Raw genomic sequence first — 17,041 nt, 5'->3', positions numbered from 1 at the left:
CTGGGCCGGAACCCAGTTAACAGACCCGCCACCATTTGCCATTGTCTTTAATATTTGTTTTAATAATTCAAACTACTAATTATATATCGTCATAATTTTTCTAATTACAGTTATACTCTTGATATATAATTTATTTATTGAATTAATTTTTTATATAATTATAAAAATCACATATAACAGTAAAGAGTAAAGATAATTTGTATACGTTGTTAATATTTTTTAGATATTGTGTAATTTTTTAAAAAATAAAAAATACTTTATATAAATTATATTAACATTTTTTGTATGTATATACGTGTAATTTTTAAAAAATAGAGATAATTTACACGAGTAAATTGTTGATTAGGGGTGTAGAGGTAATTATTTCAAGGGATAATTACACTCTTATTTCCTGAAATTTGGTGTAATTACTCATAAATCTTATGTGATTTGAGAAATTACGTCTAGCATCCTGAGATTTATTTCTATATAACAAATAAGTTACTTAATTAGTCAAAACTCACTGAATTTGCTGATATTAACTAAAAAGTTGAATGAAAATTGATTTTTGCCCCTCGATTGACTAATTACTGACTTATTAAAATCATTTTTATTGAACTAAACTACTATTATATCGTTGTAAATGTACCTCCTCATATGTATTAGCACATAAAGACGTACAATGGTAATTTGATCATAAAAAGATTTATCTGACTTGCAATAATGAGCATAAGTCAATTAGGGGTTAATATAGACTTTTTTATAATTTTTTTTGTTAACATTAGTAAATTCGATAAATTTATTTGTTAGACAAAAATAAATTTTAGAAGTGTTAGATGTAATTTTTTAAATCATAAAATATTTACGTATAATTACATTAAACATCATAAGAAGAGAGTGTAATTATTCCTTATTTCAATTATTTTTTTAGTTAAAATATTTTTTTACAACATGCATCGACAACGCCAAAATTAATAATATAACTAACAGTTTCTCTCTCATATTTTCGAAAAATCCAAACGGCGTCGTGCAGAAGAATCACCCACCGTTCCTAGTTAACCTGCCTGTACTGGTAAAAGACAGAACGAGGAAAAGGGAAAGAAAGAAATTTAATTCAAATACAAATTTACTAATTTCGCAGGTGTTTGTTTTCGTGTTCTTGCAAGTTCGAATCGGAGCAGAGTTGCTGCTGTCGCCATTACTGTGTACATACGGAAATGCTGAATTGTTGAATGGTATTACTACACTGCATGTGCTACTTTTAGTGTGCTGCTCGCAGACATGCAATGCTCAGTTACTTGCATACACATACTGAGTGATCGATCGCGAGCCCATTTTCCAGATCTCTGAAAGATTGGATCTTTGTTGATATTTCTTGTTTACTTTTTGACAGGTGAATATGGTTTATGGGTTTTGAAGTAGTTTCGGTTTGACTCGAGGTGGGTTGGAGATCTACTTAATTTCTCTGTTTGTAACATGCATTTTATAGTGTTCTCTGCAGATTCTTTATGGGCCTCGGTGTTTGATTCGGAGTTTTTAGCTAAGTCGCTGTTTGGCTTTTAATTATCTTTGGTTACCAGCAACGGGAATTTCTGGAGCTTGAATTTTAGTTTATAATGCCTATTTTCATGAAAAAAATTCCTTTGAAAAGCAGATTATCGTTTCCAGGTTTTATTTGGTGAGTTGCTTCAGTAGAGGGGGCAAGTTTTATTCAAGAAGTTAGATTCTGCAAGTGAAAGTGTAGGTGAAGGTGATCTCTCTAATTAAAGCATGTTATGAAAGTGGTTCGGCGAACAATGGAGCTATATCCATTTCGAGATTTCTTGCATTAAGTGATGTGTGATATTTTTGAACTGTTGAGTACAAAAGGGTAATGTGGAAAAGGTTTGTTTCTATAAGAGACAAGTGAAAAATTAGAAATATTAAGCATGATGTTTTCTGATGTTTGTCTTCATAAATATTAAGTAAATTTTCGGCATATCTTTTCTTGAAAGAAAAAAGTTAAGAATTGCACATCCAACATTGATTAATTAGAACTCACTGGATTATCCAGCGGTAACATGCAGTGTGGCTAGAATCCTTCATTTCTGTACATCATTGACATTACTGCATATATCTTTAACTCCTTTCCTCTCCAGAATCTGTTGTAGTTAATCCTTCTCTTCGACCACATTCTGATCTTTCTTTCCTTCTTAACTGCGCCCTTGGTTTTCTTCATGAATAAGTAGCTATATTTCCTATAGGCATCACCCTTTATTCTCTGGAAATGTAATTTCAAGACCAACTCATCATTGATTGACCCAAGACAAAAGCTTCATTACACTCTAACTAAATACTTCAAATTTAAGGCGATGTGTCTGTCTAAATTATTTGTTTGATTCAGTGTGTTTATCTTTCTAATTTTTTGGGACTTATATCATTTGGAGTGTTACAGGTTTCCTAATCTAAGTCTGAAATCAACCTTGTCAAGATGGGAAAGTCTCCAGGAAAATGGATCAAGGGTATTCTTTTTGGCAAAAAGACATCCAAGTCTAATTTGTCTAAAGGAAGAGAACTCTCTGTAAGTTTACATCATGTCTCTTCCATATTTGGCTCTCTGGTAGTGAGTTATTGCCTTGTTTGTTGTCCTTTCTCTTTCTCTCTTCATGAATGCATGGATTGTGGGGCAGTGTATGTACAGCCATAGCATCTTCTTAGATGTGATCATTTCGACTTAATGGAATTTTTCTTGAATCGTTCTTCATTGTGATTCTACTAACTACATACATAAGCTTGTTATTCCTGCATTTTCAGAATCTAATCTGAAATGATCTGTTATGTGAAATGGCTTTTTTAGTTATCTATTCTATGCAACCTTCTTATTTTGTTCTATAAGAAATTCTTAAGTAGAAAGAAGTATGGGGAATGTTTATAGAAACATAATGTAAAATCTTATATCCTGATATAGATTACTCATAGATTGGCCTGTTAATTGACCCGAAAACAGGAGCCAGTAACTTAAAAACTTTTGAAACATCACGTTATAATTTCTGTATTTCCTAAACAAATTAGCAGCCCCGGATACCTTCTTACCTCGAAAATGCAAACTACCTGACTGCACTCAAACACTATACCTGTGTAGCTCCTAAGTTGTTTGAGTTTACAGCATACACTGTCGTGTCAGATTATGATGGATTCTTTCCTGATGATTGACTTCTAAGAGGCATATATGTTTGTTCTCTGTCTTAATCTTGATGTGATTCTTAGTTCCTTACCAGACCTATAAATGGACAATTTCGATAGCTTAATATGCCATACAAAAATAATAAAACACGTAACTAGCTGGTGAGTGTGTTTTTCACTCATTGTTGATCTGTGTGTGATCTGTAAATTTGTGGAAGTCTTACAACAATATGTTGCCTAATGTTATATGAAGAAATCTGCAAGTGAGAAACCTGCCCGAGTTTCCTCCAAGGAATCCATATCCACTTTGACAGTTGATGCGCCATTAATTTCCAACTCAGTTCCTGGTACTATCATCGATAGAATAGAGAACTCAAGCTTTGACGAAGGAGTGGCTGCAAAATTGGCAAGTGATGAGCTAGTTTCCTCTTCCACAAAGCAAGATGGAGATATACCATTGGATCCTGGTCTACCAAATGATTCAGAGCAGATTAGGCTTGAGGAAGCTGCTACAGTTGTGCAAGCCTCTTTCAGGGGTTACCAGGTAATTAGTTCTAGTCTTTGTAGTTCTACTGGCTTGGTATAAATATTCTTGGATCTTATAAAATCTTTCTGGAATGAATGTAATTGAGCTTCAGATGTAAAAAAATGCCTGTGCCCTTTGACTTTTATGCTTTCTGGATCATTTTAGGATGTACATCAATTTAATTTGTTAACCTTTGCTTAAAACATCAGATACCTTTGGAGTTTTAAAGATGTTGCACCAATATTGTTACACTACACTCACTACTTTGACTATTACACCTAAAACTATTAAAATCACGCCTGAATGAGTCTCGATGATGTACATGATTTCATTCATTTTAGAGTCACTATGTGATTGGAATTTCAAGATAACCAAAGTTTAGAATGTGCTATGCACAGCGATTTATGTTTCACATGATTTTAAGTTTGAAGACGTGATTCCTATTAATGGAGTTTGTAGTTGGGATTGGCCAAAAGCCGGTTTTTATCTATTGAAGGAAAATGACAGGTTGAGAGATTTCTGTGAGACATGTTGTGTGTTAGTATGTTACTCCTGGCTTTGTTTATTCTTTGTCTCTCCTTATGGACACAGGGTAATTCAGTCAAACCACATGAACTTATGTGTTTATAATCTTTTTTCTTTGCTAGTTTCTTTCCCTCATTGTGTAAGTTCCGTCCTACCAATTTTGTCGCATAACCTCCTTTCCTTAACCAAGTTCTACGTTATTTGGCTTATGGTTAGAGGTTTACTTATAGGCTTGCATGTTTGATGACTTCACAGGCTCGCCGTGCTTTTCGAACTCTTAAGTGCATCATAAGGCTGCAAGCTGTTATTCGTGGTCGTTTGGTCCGGAGACAGGCTGTTGCTACATTATTTTGTGTGCAAGGTATTGTCAAATTTCAAGCAATTGCCCGAGGTTACATGGTTAGGCGCTCTAATATTGGAAATGGACAGTGTAGAAGACAAAATCTTGTTTTGCAGGTAATTCTCTGAATGGGTTCGTTGCTACTTCCCCTTGGCAGGGATCAGTCAATAACCTTTGGTCTCAAGATTATCTGTTTGAATTGATTTTCATCTTGTTATCTTTGGACAATAAATGAAATATTCTTTTATTCCAGGATGCCAAACATTGCCCAACTGGTAATTCATTGAAGAATGCTTTCATTTATGGGGTAGGTCCATTTATTTTGGTCATCTTTCCTTCTTTCATCCTATCTGAACTGCTACAGTTAATTACCACTTGATAAACTATTGCCTGAGCATATTGGTGGCACTAAATAGTGGACATATCAGTTATGAACCATATCTGAAATATGGTTTCTGCAACAGCTGAGCATGCATGACTTTGAGTTACCTGACCATGATTGCTTTACTTACACCAAGCTTGTCGATCAACATAAATTGTGCCGTGGCATAATATAAAGACATTAAAATGTTGATGAAATCAAAGAATACTGTAGTTTCAGCAATGAAGAGAAGTAATTTAATTGATGACTGATAATTTTTCCCTCAGCTTTTTTCCTTTTTGCAGATTGTTAGTAATGCTATTGGCAAAATTTGATACTAATGTTACTTCAGCTGTTTCAGCTACTATCTTCCTCACCAACTGCTAAGCCACTATGCCTGCAGTATAGACCAGGAGAACCAAATTCTGCATGGGACTGGCTGCTTAGGTGGTCAATTTCACAAGTTTGGGCACCTTATCCTAAACAGAAGGAAACTTGCGAGTCGGAGCTTCAAATAGTTGAAACAGAGCAAAATAAGCCAAAAGGCAACAACCGGAAAGTGCGCTCTGCAACTGTTGGAACTGACCTTAATCATGCCCACACTGACACAGAAAAACTTAAGCAGAAAGGAAGGAAATTATCTAGTCAGTCAGTCAAATCTGGTCAGGAGCATCAACAAAGTGCAAACAACAAAGTTAAGCATGGGCTAAAGAAAATTCAGAAACCCACTGGTGAAATATCTAATGAGGCTGAAATTGATGATAAGAAACCGAAAAGATTTCAGGTGAAGCTATCAAAATCTCCAGCTCCAAAGTTTTCTGAGCAAACATCTAATACTCCAACCGAGAAACCCGTGGAGAATTTAGCAGAAGCTTCTGAAGAAAATGATGTGAAATCAAGTTTAGAACTTCCAGGAGCAAATAGCCCTGTCAACTTGGATTCTGAAGAGCTTCCTAAGCCCATCAGTGACAAAAGCCAAGATACTTGTCAGGGAGATACGGACTTCAAGGATGAGTGCGTCAGCAGTGAGAACTATAAATCCGGCCGGAGAACTTCTTTATCATCTAAAAATGATGATCAAGATGTCGCTCCTGAGAACGGATTAAAGGTACCGAGTTACATGGCAACAACTGCATCTTCCAAGGCCAAGGTCAAATTGCAAGGCTCCCCCAGGTTTGCACAAGATATAGTTGATAAGAATGGTCTTGCGAGGCGCCATTCTTTGCCATCTTCCACTAGTGGAAAACTGAGTTCCTCACCAAGAGTCAGGCTGGTTCAAGCTAACGGCAGAGAAGGAAACAAAATTGACAGAGCTCTGTCCTCTTCAAGAGATGTTACTGGTAAGAGCATGCACAATCCCAGGCAATTAGTCTGTTTTTTGCACTATTTGAAGATTGAACCTGGCATGTCATTCCCCTGCCAACAGTGTTTTTAACCATCTTCAGAACCATTTACTTCTTTTTGTCAATAGCAACGTAAACTGACAAAATCGAAAAGATTCACAAAGTATTCCAGAAAGATGTATTTTGATATTTGCTACTATATTCTATTAGAACTAAATTATGTAACCTTAATCTGATGTGATGTGTCTAGAACTTACCCCTTGATTCGTGCGACAAATAGCTCTATTTCTCATAATTTACAATTACGAAACCTGTAACTAAATTGTTGATGTGTTTGGTTGGTCTTTCTTTAAAAAGTGGATATTTAATCAGTAATTATGGTTTTAGTCTATCACCCATATACTCGTAAAATGGATTTTTTCAACAAAACTACTTTTTTCGACATTAATCTTTAAATCTGTAAAGTATTGCTTTCCTTGCTCTTCATTCATTTCCTTTCTTGAATATTTCTCCTTGTAATAGTTTTTGCTGATATAAGAGGGAACTATGATTTTGAGTTGCTTGCTTCTTCATATACTTGGGCCTTGTTGACTGGGAAAGTGATACCCTTATTTCCTTTTTCTTCAGCGTTGCTGTGGTTAGGTGGGCTCTATGTTTGTCTACTTTTTGCATCTGATGTTCAGTTTCTTGTTTTTAGATAAGGTCATTCAAGTAGACTGGAAGAGGTAACTTTGTAGAGAAAGGGCTCATTGGCTGGAGGTGCGGTAGCGAACTTTACTGACTGCCCATTTCCGAGGTGCCTAAATGCAAATGAGTGTGTTGGACATGATAGCAGTCGCGGTCATGTGATGAACAGAACCAAGATTTGTGGCGGTGCTGCATGTTTTCTCTTCTTTCCCTTTTTCTTGGTTTTTAGTTCCCTGAGTTGCAGCAGGTGCTTACATGATTGTAATCGACTCTGTAGAACAAAAAAACAGTGATGATCCAGGAGGTGTGGATACACAGTGTATTTCCTAGTTTTCGGAGTTTGGAGTAGCTTTTGAGTTACATGCACCACAAATTCCCTTGTTTTTGTTTTTCAAGCTCGTCTTCTCATATGGCTGGACCCTTCACAATGTTTGGTTTTGTGTTTTGGCCCATTTTAGAGATGTGCCAAAACACAAAACTTTGTTTGTTTTTGTGTTTTGCACACCTCCACTAGGTGTGCAATTGTAATTTAATTTTTTGTATTACTTTTTTTTATTATTTTTTATTCTTCTCTTAGCATAAATATATATATTATATTTTACTAACAAACAAAATATTATATATACATACACATATATATTACTAAATATATATATTAAATGACATGATTTGACAATGAACAGTAACTTTTGTCTCCCAAATCCCAACATCAAACTTACACCACTTATTTTACATTATTTTATATCATATCAAAACACAAATCCAAACATATCATCTATCTCAAAACACATACTTACTTATCTCTATTTTTCTCTCTCTATCTCCAAAACATCAAAACAAAAACATCCAAAACATTAATCCAAACATAGTGCTTGTTTCCCCTTCTGCGTTGCTATTATTCGGTCCCCATAATGACATATTTAAAGATATTAAAACAGAGATGAAGGCTGTAGTTAATGTACAGATCTGAGATTGAAAGATCTGTTGATATGGAGTCCGCCTGTTGATCTGCTGTAATTCCTGTTTCAATAGGACGAAAATAGAGCAATTTACGTTGCTACTAGATGTGAAAATTTGTCATAAAAAATTTGTTCGAGCATGGTTTGCTAATCTAACAAACCAATCTTTCAACGTATTTTTGCGTTTGATAAGATTTGAAATTCAGTTTGATTAGTACAAAATATGAAAAAAAAAATATTGAAGCTTATCAAAGTTTAAAGGCAATATTTTGTAAGGTTGAAAAAAGGATTAAAATAAGTTTGAACAAAAATGTGTCTGACTCTAACTTGATTTGAATTACATACACCCTTTGCCTCATATCCAATCTCTAGCCGATTGATTCGAATCATTTACAACTCTAATCTTATATCAAATCTCCACAGGAGTTCCCCCAAATATTTGAGTGGGTCCATTATATATAATACTCAATGAAGCAATTGAGGAAACTCGTGGAAATTTGATGACCTAATTTAGACATTCGAAATTGAATCCTTTCTATCACTATTATTCATAGCGAGCTGAGGCATCAAACTCAAAAAATATTATTGTAACCTCAGACTTTTCGAGTATTATAAAAACTGCAAATCGGCCTATATTAGATGCCACGAGTTCTTCCAACACTTTGATGACTTTTGTTCTTTAAAAGATTGCTCAATGAAGCAATTGAGGGAATTCCAGGTGAAACCAGATGACCTTATTCAATTATTCAAAGGTGAATCCATTCTGGTACTATCAATTTCTGGAATGCTTTTATATCAGATCCTTGAAGAGTTTCCCCAAACACTTGGGCGAGTTTTGTTCTTTAAAAAACTGCTCAATGAAGCAGTTGAGGGAACTCCCAGTGAAACCTGATGACCTCATTCAGTTATTCAAAGATGAAACCATTCTGCCACTATCAATTTCTAGACTGCTTCTATATCTGATCCCTTCATGAATTCACCCAAACACTTCAGTGAGTTTTGTTCTTTAAAAAGTTGCTCAATAAAGCAATTGAGGGAACTCTTGATGAAACCTTATGACCTCATTCAATTATTCAAAGCTGAATCCATTCCAACACTATCAATTTCTTGGATTGCTTCTATATCACCTCCCTCCAAGAGTTCCCCTAAACACTTCAATGAGTTTTGTGCTCTAAAAACTGCTCAATGAAGCAATTGAGGAAACTCCCAGTGAAACCTGATGGCCTTATTCAGTTATTCAAAGCTAAATCCATTCCAGCACTATCAATTTTTGGTTTGCTTCTATATCAAATCCCTCCAGGAGTTCCCCCAAAAACTTCAGTGAGTTTTGTTTCTTAAAACATTGCTCAATGAAGCACTTAAGGGAACTCCAAGTGAAACCTGATGGCCTCATTCAGTTATTCAAAGCTGAATCCATACCGACATTATCAATTTCTGGATTGCTTCTATATCAGATCCCTCCAGGAGCTCCCAGAAACACTTCAGTGAGTTTTGTTCTTCAATGAAGCAATTGAGGGAACTCCCAGTGGAACCTTATGGGCTCATCCAGTTATTCAAAGTTGAATCCATTCCGACACTATCAATCGGACTATTTGTATACCAGATCCCTCTAGAAGCTCCCCTAAACACTTCAATAAGTTTTATTCTTCAAAAAGTTGCTCAGTAAAGCAATTGAGGGAACTCCTGGTGAAACCTGATGGCCTCATTCATCTATTCAAAGCTGAATCCATTCCAACACTATCAATTTCTAGACTACTTCTATATCAGATCTCTCCAGGAGTTCCCCCAAACACTTCAGTGAGTTTTGTTCTTTAAAAAGTTGCTCAATGAAGCAATTGAGGGAACTCTTGGTGAAACCTGATGGCCTCATACAGTTATTCAAAGCTGAATCCATTCTGACACTATCAAATTCTCTTCTATATCAAATTCCTCCAGGAGTTCCTCCAAACACTTCAACGAGTTTTTGCTCTTTAAAACATTGCTCAATGAAGCAGTTAAGGGAACTCCTGGTGAAACCTGATGTCTCAATTTTGTTTCATTGTGGCTAAATGCATGCTGAAACCGGTATATATAGCCAGCTGATGCATCACACGAACCTGGAAATTCTGTTCTAGACTTGGCCTTTCCGGGTTTCAGCTGGAAAAAAGAAGAAAAAGGATACTTGGAGATAACAGCATTAGCAGTTTGCACCTGACCGCAACCATGGGATAAGTGAAGAACAAAGATATGCTATCATAATGTTAGAATATGTCGATTCTTGGCATTTTCCAACTTGTTACACTTTTATGATTTTCTGGGATCAGCACGATATTATGATTGAAATGAGGCCTTTTAATTCATCAGCGTTGAACTTTGTGGATTTAATTTGGTATGGTGATGATGAATAGCAGAAAAGGAAGCTGGAAAAGTGATGGGCCAAAAGATGGAAATGATATAGTCAGTTGTTCCCAAATATTATTCTCTTTTCATTATTTTACCTACATTCTTGACCAGGTTCAGACACTCCCATGTATTCTACCTTGTTTTCTTGGATGAGAAGTGGTCCTGTCTGAAGGATTCATGTCTACAACTGCATGCATTTCACTTCTTTTAATTCCTCAAAGTAAACTTGTAGTTGTTTCTTTGGCTTTGTTGTTTTTCCATAACACGAATGAGATTTCATCTCCATCACGGCCTAACAATCGAACAAAAAGCCAGGTTACCTACAGAGTTCTCTACTTAGTTCACTGTCTTGTGTGTATCTATCCTCGTAGATTTTATTCTTTCTTGCTCTAATTAAGATAAAGAGAATTAATGCGGGGAAAAAGAAACTGACGCAACAAATTGCATGGGCACTGGAGCTTTCATTATTGAAAATTTCGGATGTTGAAATCTCTTAGAAATAAGCTCTCAGTCATGAAGGAAAGAGGTTTCATGTGAACTACTACAAATTCATTACACACCTTTACAACTCAACCATCTACGCTAAAATAAAAATTCTCAATCTCTAATACTCGTCCTTCAGATTTTTCTTGGAGACTCTAAGCTTTGATCTTAGCTCTTCGAACTTTACTCTAGAAAGAGTTTTAGTTAATATGTCAGCAATCTGATCTCAAAGCAACAATGCACCAGATTGACGTGTCCATTCTTTTCTGCTTCTCTGAATGCATGAAACTTTACATTAATGTGTTTGGTTCTTCCATGCTGTACGAGGTTCTTTGCAATAGCAATGGCTGATCTATTATCAACCCAAATTACAGTAGCATCTTCTGTCAGCAGTTTCCTCCATCAAATTACTTGATTTGTAACTGCTGCAGCAGAAAAGTACTTGATGGGGGTAGTAGCCCCTTGATAAGTAAGAGGACGAAATGCCCTCCAATTTTTATAAAATTTGCTGAAAAGAGCAGGATCTTGTGGTTTTAAGAGTTGCCCTTCTTGAAATTGTCTCCTTAATTAGATAAAGCAACCGATTTAGCCACTATTAATTGCTTAATATCCTGTAATAGGTAAATAAATTTCATTTTTTTAGTTTTAAAAAATTCATAATGTTTCCATATAAAGTTATGTCCAAGAATAAAATATCTTGTGGTGTTTTACAAAATATATAAATTAAAAAAAAAAGAGAACCTACAAAATATAAATAAAATAAAAATAGAAAAAAAATACATTTTTATTCAAATGACAATGAATAAATCACATTTTGAAGATAAATAATTAATTCAATATGATTATTAACAATTCAACCATGATTAAAACAAAAAAAAAGAAGGAATAGTTATACTTACACCACCTGCCCTTTGGTGTAATTACTCAAATTACCCATACCGTTTGCATAATTATATAAATCACCCACGTGAGTATTTTTCAGTTGAAGAAATGGCTTGAAAGTGTAAAATATCATTAATGCCCCTACAGGTAAAGCTTTTGTCAAAAACAATAAAATAAGATGAAAATGGTTTTTGTTGTGCGACATATTTGCTCTTATGTGGTGTTTTTGGTGATCACCAAACTTTACAAGAGGCGTTAGAATAACACATTACAAGGAAGAGCAGTACGATCATATTATATAAAATTAATAATTATCTAACAAATATCTTTCAGTGACAGTCCATTGTAAAAACTATTTAATATATAACTATTAATTCTAAAAGATTGTAATTTTCCAAACAACGATTAAATTTAAAAATAAATGTGCCGATTATCTATATTTATGGTGGAATTTGAGTTCACAAGGATTAAAGTCATGAACCTCTATTATTTGGATGAAACTATGTCAGTATACTCAACCTATGCAAATTCTAATAAAGCTCAAAAGTAATCCATCTAACTATGGCGCTGTAAAAAAGACATAAGAGAAAGGAAAACACAAATGAAATATCTAAGCTAGTTTTGTAGCCTATATACTCTACTGAACTTCAAAGATGGCAGAGGAGGTGGGGGAAGATGTTTTTGAGGAGCCATGCAGCCATGATCTTATAGCCTCGTTCAGTCAAATGCACTCCGTCCCAACTCATGTATCGTTCTGGATTGGAGCATACTTTAACACCTGCACCTCCACACATTCTCGTCATGTCGAAATTGTACTTTCCTCCTGTTCCGCAGCAAGCTCTTTCTCTCTCAAATCCTAAATATACCATCCATCATCACATCATTAATTAATCTATATATTGAATCGTGATTTGTACGAATTTGGACATAGTCAATACACACGTACCGCGAGAAATTGCAACTCGGAGTAGAAATTGGTAGGCATTGTAGTAATCCCCATAGACGATCACAGCATTGGGCTTCTCTTGTTTGAGTGTGTGGATGGCGTTTTGCAGCTCTTTATTGTGGTATTTGGCGAAGTCATTCAGATGCTTCAGGCAGTGATTCTTATCATAAGCTGCAGAGATGTTGGTTTGCAAGGCTGTTTTGTAAATCGGGAGGCAACCGATGGGGAAGTTTCCAGGGATCACCACTCTTTTACCCCCCACTTCAATTACTTGCTGTACATAACATTCAATCATTAGGCCAATGTTGTATGATAATAATCATCACAAACTGACTCTTTAATTAACTTAATTACGTACCTTGGCAGTATCGACGATGGTAGCAACAACATTGGGCACCATGCTTCTCAACTCCGCCATTGTTTTTCCTTGGAAAATCGCATAGTTGTAGTCGTTTCCACCGATTTCCCCAACCATGAATAGAGCATTTTGGAGCTTCTCAGCACAATCTGTCAGTTGTTATTAATGTTAACAACTAATACTTGAAGACATATAAATACTCTCAAATTAGCATAGCAAGTATTAATCAATTATAGTATGAAAATACCTCTAGAATTAAGGCAAATGGAAGTGAAATGGGTGAACATCCAATCCAATTGGACGTTGAGAGAACTGGTGGTCACCGGAGAAAATATGTGTTGGGCAGCCAACACCTGAGATGGCAATGCGGTGGAACCTGCCACGGCAAAGTTGACGCCATGCTCAAAATCTACAGCATCCAAGTTCTTGTATGGTGGAAGAAAAGGAAGGCCGGCAGCCATTGCTGTACGTACAAACATAATACAAATTATGTAAATATTCTTATGACATAATATAATTATCAAGAAAGAATTGAACAGTAAAGAAGATTGATCCACCGCCAGTACTCAATGCAGTAGGCTAAGAGCTGAAGATGAGCCAAGCCAAGAACAAGAAAGTATGGATATGAACAACAAAATACATAACAAGATCATAGATGGAGTGAAGTCATCATGCACCAAGTACAAGATAGGTAGGGATAAAAACCTTACCAATATAATCAATCATCAGAAGGCCATTGGAGCACCGTCCGGTAGCATTTTTGAAGAACGTTTCGCCGTATGGTAGTCTTGCGAACGCCGTGGCCGCCCCAATTGGGACCTCCCGGATCAAGTTTCCGGTGTCGGAAATAGAGTCGCCGAGTTGGTAAATCTTATCAAACTTGCAAATCTTGAGAGGATGAGCATTGGCGCATTGGGGTACACAAGAAAACAAGCAGCACCACAAAACAAGAACAGGGAGAACAAGTTTATGCAATACAGAAGCCATTATTGTTTCTTGAAGGAGAAAAGAAGATGGAGAGAAGAGTAGTGCAATGGGAATTGATGTGAGGAAGAGAGTACATAACATATGCATGCTTATATACAAGAAAATACGGGTAGTTGTATTAGAATTAGGACCAGAAATCCAAGTCCTACTACTCAATCTCCTGTCTTCTATTAGGAGAAGAATAGCTCCTCATTGGTCGATGATGTATTCCTAGTTGTAGATTTTGGGTTGTCCAATACCTGTATCTACACTTTAATTACTCAATATTAATATCACTAGATGGGGAATTTAACTCCTGAAGCAGCAGCAGCAGCAGTTGTTGATGGAATCAGTGAATTTGCTCCCTGGAGTCAAAGACGTAGAAATGTAGATAAAGATTACATCACAAAACCTCCATGGTGGATGAAAATAAAGATTAAAAGGGGAGACCAAGACAGGATGCTTTAATCATCAGAAAAACAAAAAAAAAAAAGAAAAAAAAATAGCAAACGTGCAAAACAAAGAAATATAAATGTGAAAACAGATTAAATCAATCCGGCAGTGACAAGAATGTAGCATTTCATGCATCTGCTAAAACAAAATAGACTCGGAGTGCGACCACTGAAAATTCTTGCTATTTAATTGCTTAATGTCAAGCATATAGGTGACAAACAAGAACCCAAATCATAACAAATTACTTCAGCTAACACATAGTCCGACATTCTAAAGCATGACATTAGATACGTTGGAATTCACTGCAAAAGTAATGAAATCAACACTCTACGGCCAGCTTCTGATAACAATTTGGCATTCCATCCCTCTATCTTCGCCCATATCCTGTTTCGTACCCCTCCGAACAACTGACTCCTAGAACATTGTCACCGCCGGTTAGCCCAGGTACTTGTCGTGCTTCAGCACCACTCGAACACCCAATTGTGCCACTATACTCTCTCGCACAGCCTCTTCCACATTCCGATCACCACAATGCTCGATTTTCTAAATTGATTTCTTGCCCCGACACCTCTCCGTATACCGACAGCACCCTTTTCACCCCCTCCATCCCTGCCTCCTTCACCTCACTGAAGATGATTGTGTCATCGGCAAACAATAAGTGTGAGATCCACGGGGTTGTCCTGCTAATCGCTATCCCCTTCAATTTACCTCGTTCTAAAGTAGCCTGCAACATACAGCTAAACACCTTGGCAATGAAGAGAAACAAATAAAGAGATAAAGGGTCTCCTTGTCGGATCCCCGTTCTGGCCTAAAGTAGCCAAATTGTGAGCTATTAAGCATAAGCGAGTACGAAATAGATGTCAATATCGACATAATCAAACTCACAACACGCTCTTATATACCTATTCTAGTTAAAACTTCTCTCAAGAACCGCCATTCAATCCTGTCATAAGCCTTATGTCTAATTTAGAGCAAAACAACCTTTACGACCTCGAATCTAGGCTTAACGAAGTGATTAAGTTCGAAAGCTATTGACACATTTATATATTAGGTGGTGATGCCATGCATGCCACTGCACACGAAAAGAACCGGACACATGCAGCTCAAATTTCTGCCCGTTACCTTTGTTTTTTTATTTTCGGGAAAAATATTATTTTAGTCCGCTAAGTATGCTTAATTTTAATTTTAATCCGCTAACTATGTTCATTTTTGTTAGATCCAGTAACTTACAAAATTGCTTACTTTTAGTCCTCTGACAGATTTTCGGACAATTTTATCACTTTTCAAAGGCAGTTTTAGTGCATATGCACTCATAGGGGTAAAATTGTTCGAAAATCTGCCAGAGGACTAAAAGTAAGCAATTTCGTAAGTTACTGGACCTAAACAAAAATGGACATAGTTATTAGACTAAAATTAAAATTAGGCATACTTAGCGGACTAAAATAATACTTTTTCCTTTATTTTCATTTTGAATTTGATAACTTTTGTAAAATTATAAATTGGTCCCTAATTTTAATTTTTTTATAATTTAACCATAAAATTTTGTAAAGTTCCAATCAAGTCCCTTAAAATTACAATATTTTCAAATTTCAAGTTATAATTTATTTATGAATCAATTTAAATTAGTTTAATAATTATTAATTAATCCCTCAATTATATATGAAAATGTATGAACATTACATAAGACGAAGTTAAGTAATTTCATATGTTAAAATTTGACATATGGAATTTCTTTCAACTATTCATAAAAGTAGTACATTTCTTAATCAAGTAATATTCATAGTCAATCAATACCACAAAGTAAATTATAAACTACCAATATGTAAAAGAAATTGTATTTAGGTAACTAAATAATTTTCTTTATCTAAGCTACACAACATTAAAATATTATAATAAAAAAATATTATATGAAAATGCGTAAATAATTACTATTTAAATTAATCGATATTTTAAATTTGCTATACGAAATAAGATTTTGATTTTGTTCCTAGTTGTGCAAATTAGGGAAAAAAATAAATAATTTGTTTTTTGATTTTTTTAAACATTTTATACTAACTATCATTAAAAGTTATTTATTATGTAATTTCTTATAATAATTTCTTTATTTTTCTTTTATTCCTCACGATGGTCTAAATAGTCTAAATTTACAAGTAATATTTTATAGAAAGAATTGAATGAAATAAACATAAAATGATTGAATAATTTCATTAACTTGGAGTTCATGAATTAAAAATATAAATGTACAGAAATCAAATTACTTATTATTAAAAATGTTGTAGAATTCATATAGATCAAGTAACCAGTGCATTAAATTTTGCATAAATATAGACTTATTTATTTCATAAAATAAGTTAATTTTGAATAGTATTATTATGATCTACAGTTAATATTATAATTACATAAAACTTGATCTTATAATATATATATATATATTGAATTAATAAAATATATTAATTGGGAAATTGAATGTTGGAAAGCTTTCAAACTCAAGGAGAACAACAAGAGTTCCTTTTGGAAATAATATGGGGAAAGTGATTATCCTTCAGCTTGTATATAAATACAAGATAAAGGAATTTAGCTAATAAATTATTAACGAACCAAATCTAAGACTAATAGAAAAATACTAACAAACAGATGAATAACACAGAAAAGAACAAAATAGCAAAACTGTACAGAAAAGACAAAAAGA

General features: G+C 34.8%; 2 protein-coding genes across 3 annotated transcripts; one reads left to right on the top strand and one right to left on the bottom strand.

The window, feature by feature from the left end:
- LOC105168132 (protein IQ-DOMAIN 31) lies at positions 1,028-7,312 on the top strand. Of its 2 annotated transcripts, none has more exons than XM_011088079.2 (8): positions 1,028-1,214; positions 1,373-1,418; positions 2,414-2,539; positions 3,395-3,685; positions 4,448-4,648; positions 4,786-4,839; positions 5,246-6,233; positions 6,934-7,312. In XM_011088079.2, the coding sequence occupies exons 3-8, from the start codon at positions 2,450-2,452 to the stop codon at positions 6,963-6,965; spliced, it is 1,656 nt and encodes a 551-aa protein (XP_011086381.1). In that variant the 5' UTR covers positions 1,028-1,214; positions 1,373-1,418; positions 2,414-2,449; the 3' UTR covers positions 6,966-7,312. The 2 variants fall into 2 exon arrangements, with proteins under 2 accessions (XP_011086381.1, XP_011086382.1); XM_011088080.2 differs by having other exon boundaries at positions 1,030-1,214; positions 5,255-6,233.
- On the bottom strand, positions 12,277-13,964 carry LOC105168624 (acetylajmalan esterase-like). Its single transcript, XM_020696025.1, has 5 exons — positions 13,644-13,964; positions 13,181-13,396; positions 12,934-13,082; positions 12,557-12,849; positions 12,277-12,475 (listed from the first exon to the last, which is right to left on the bottom strand). Exons 1-5 carry the CDS (start codon positions 13,918-13,920, stop codon positions 12,277-12,279), a joined length of 1,134 nt encoding a protein of 377 aa, XP_020551684.1. The 5' UTR covers positions 13,921-13,964.

This window comes from Sesamum indicum, linkage group LG8 (genome assembly GCF_000512975.1).
Source record: "Sesamum indicum cultivar Zhongzhi No. 13 linkage group LG8, S_indicum_v1.0, whole genome shotgun sequence".
In the NCBI taxonomy this organism is placed as follows: Eukaryota; Viridiplantae; Streptophyta; class Magnoliopsida; order Lamiales; family Pedaliaceae; genus Sesamum; species Sesamum indicum.
Note: the sequence above shows the minus strand (reverse complement) of the source record. Positions and strands in the feature narration are given on the sequence as shown.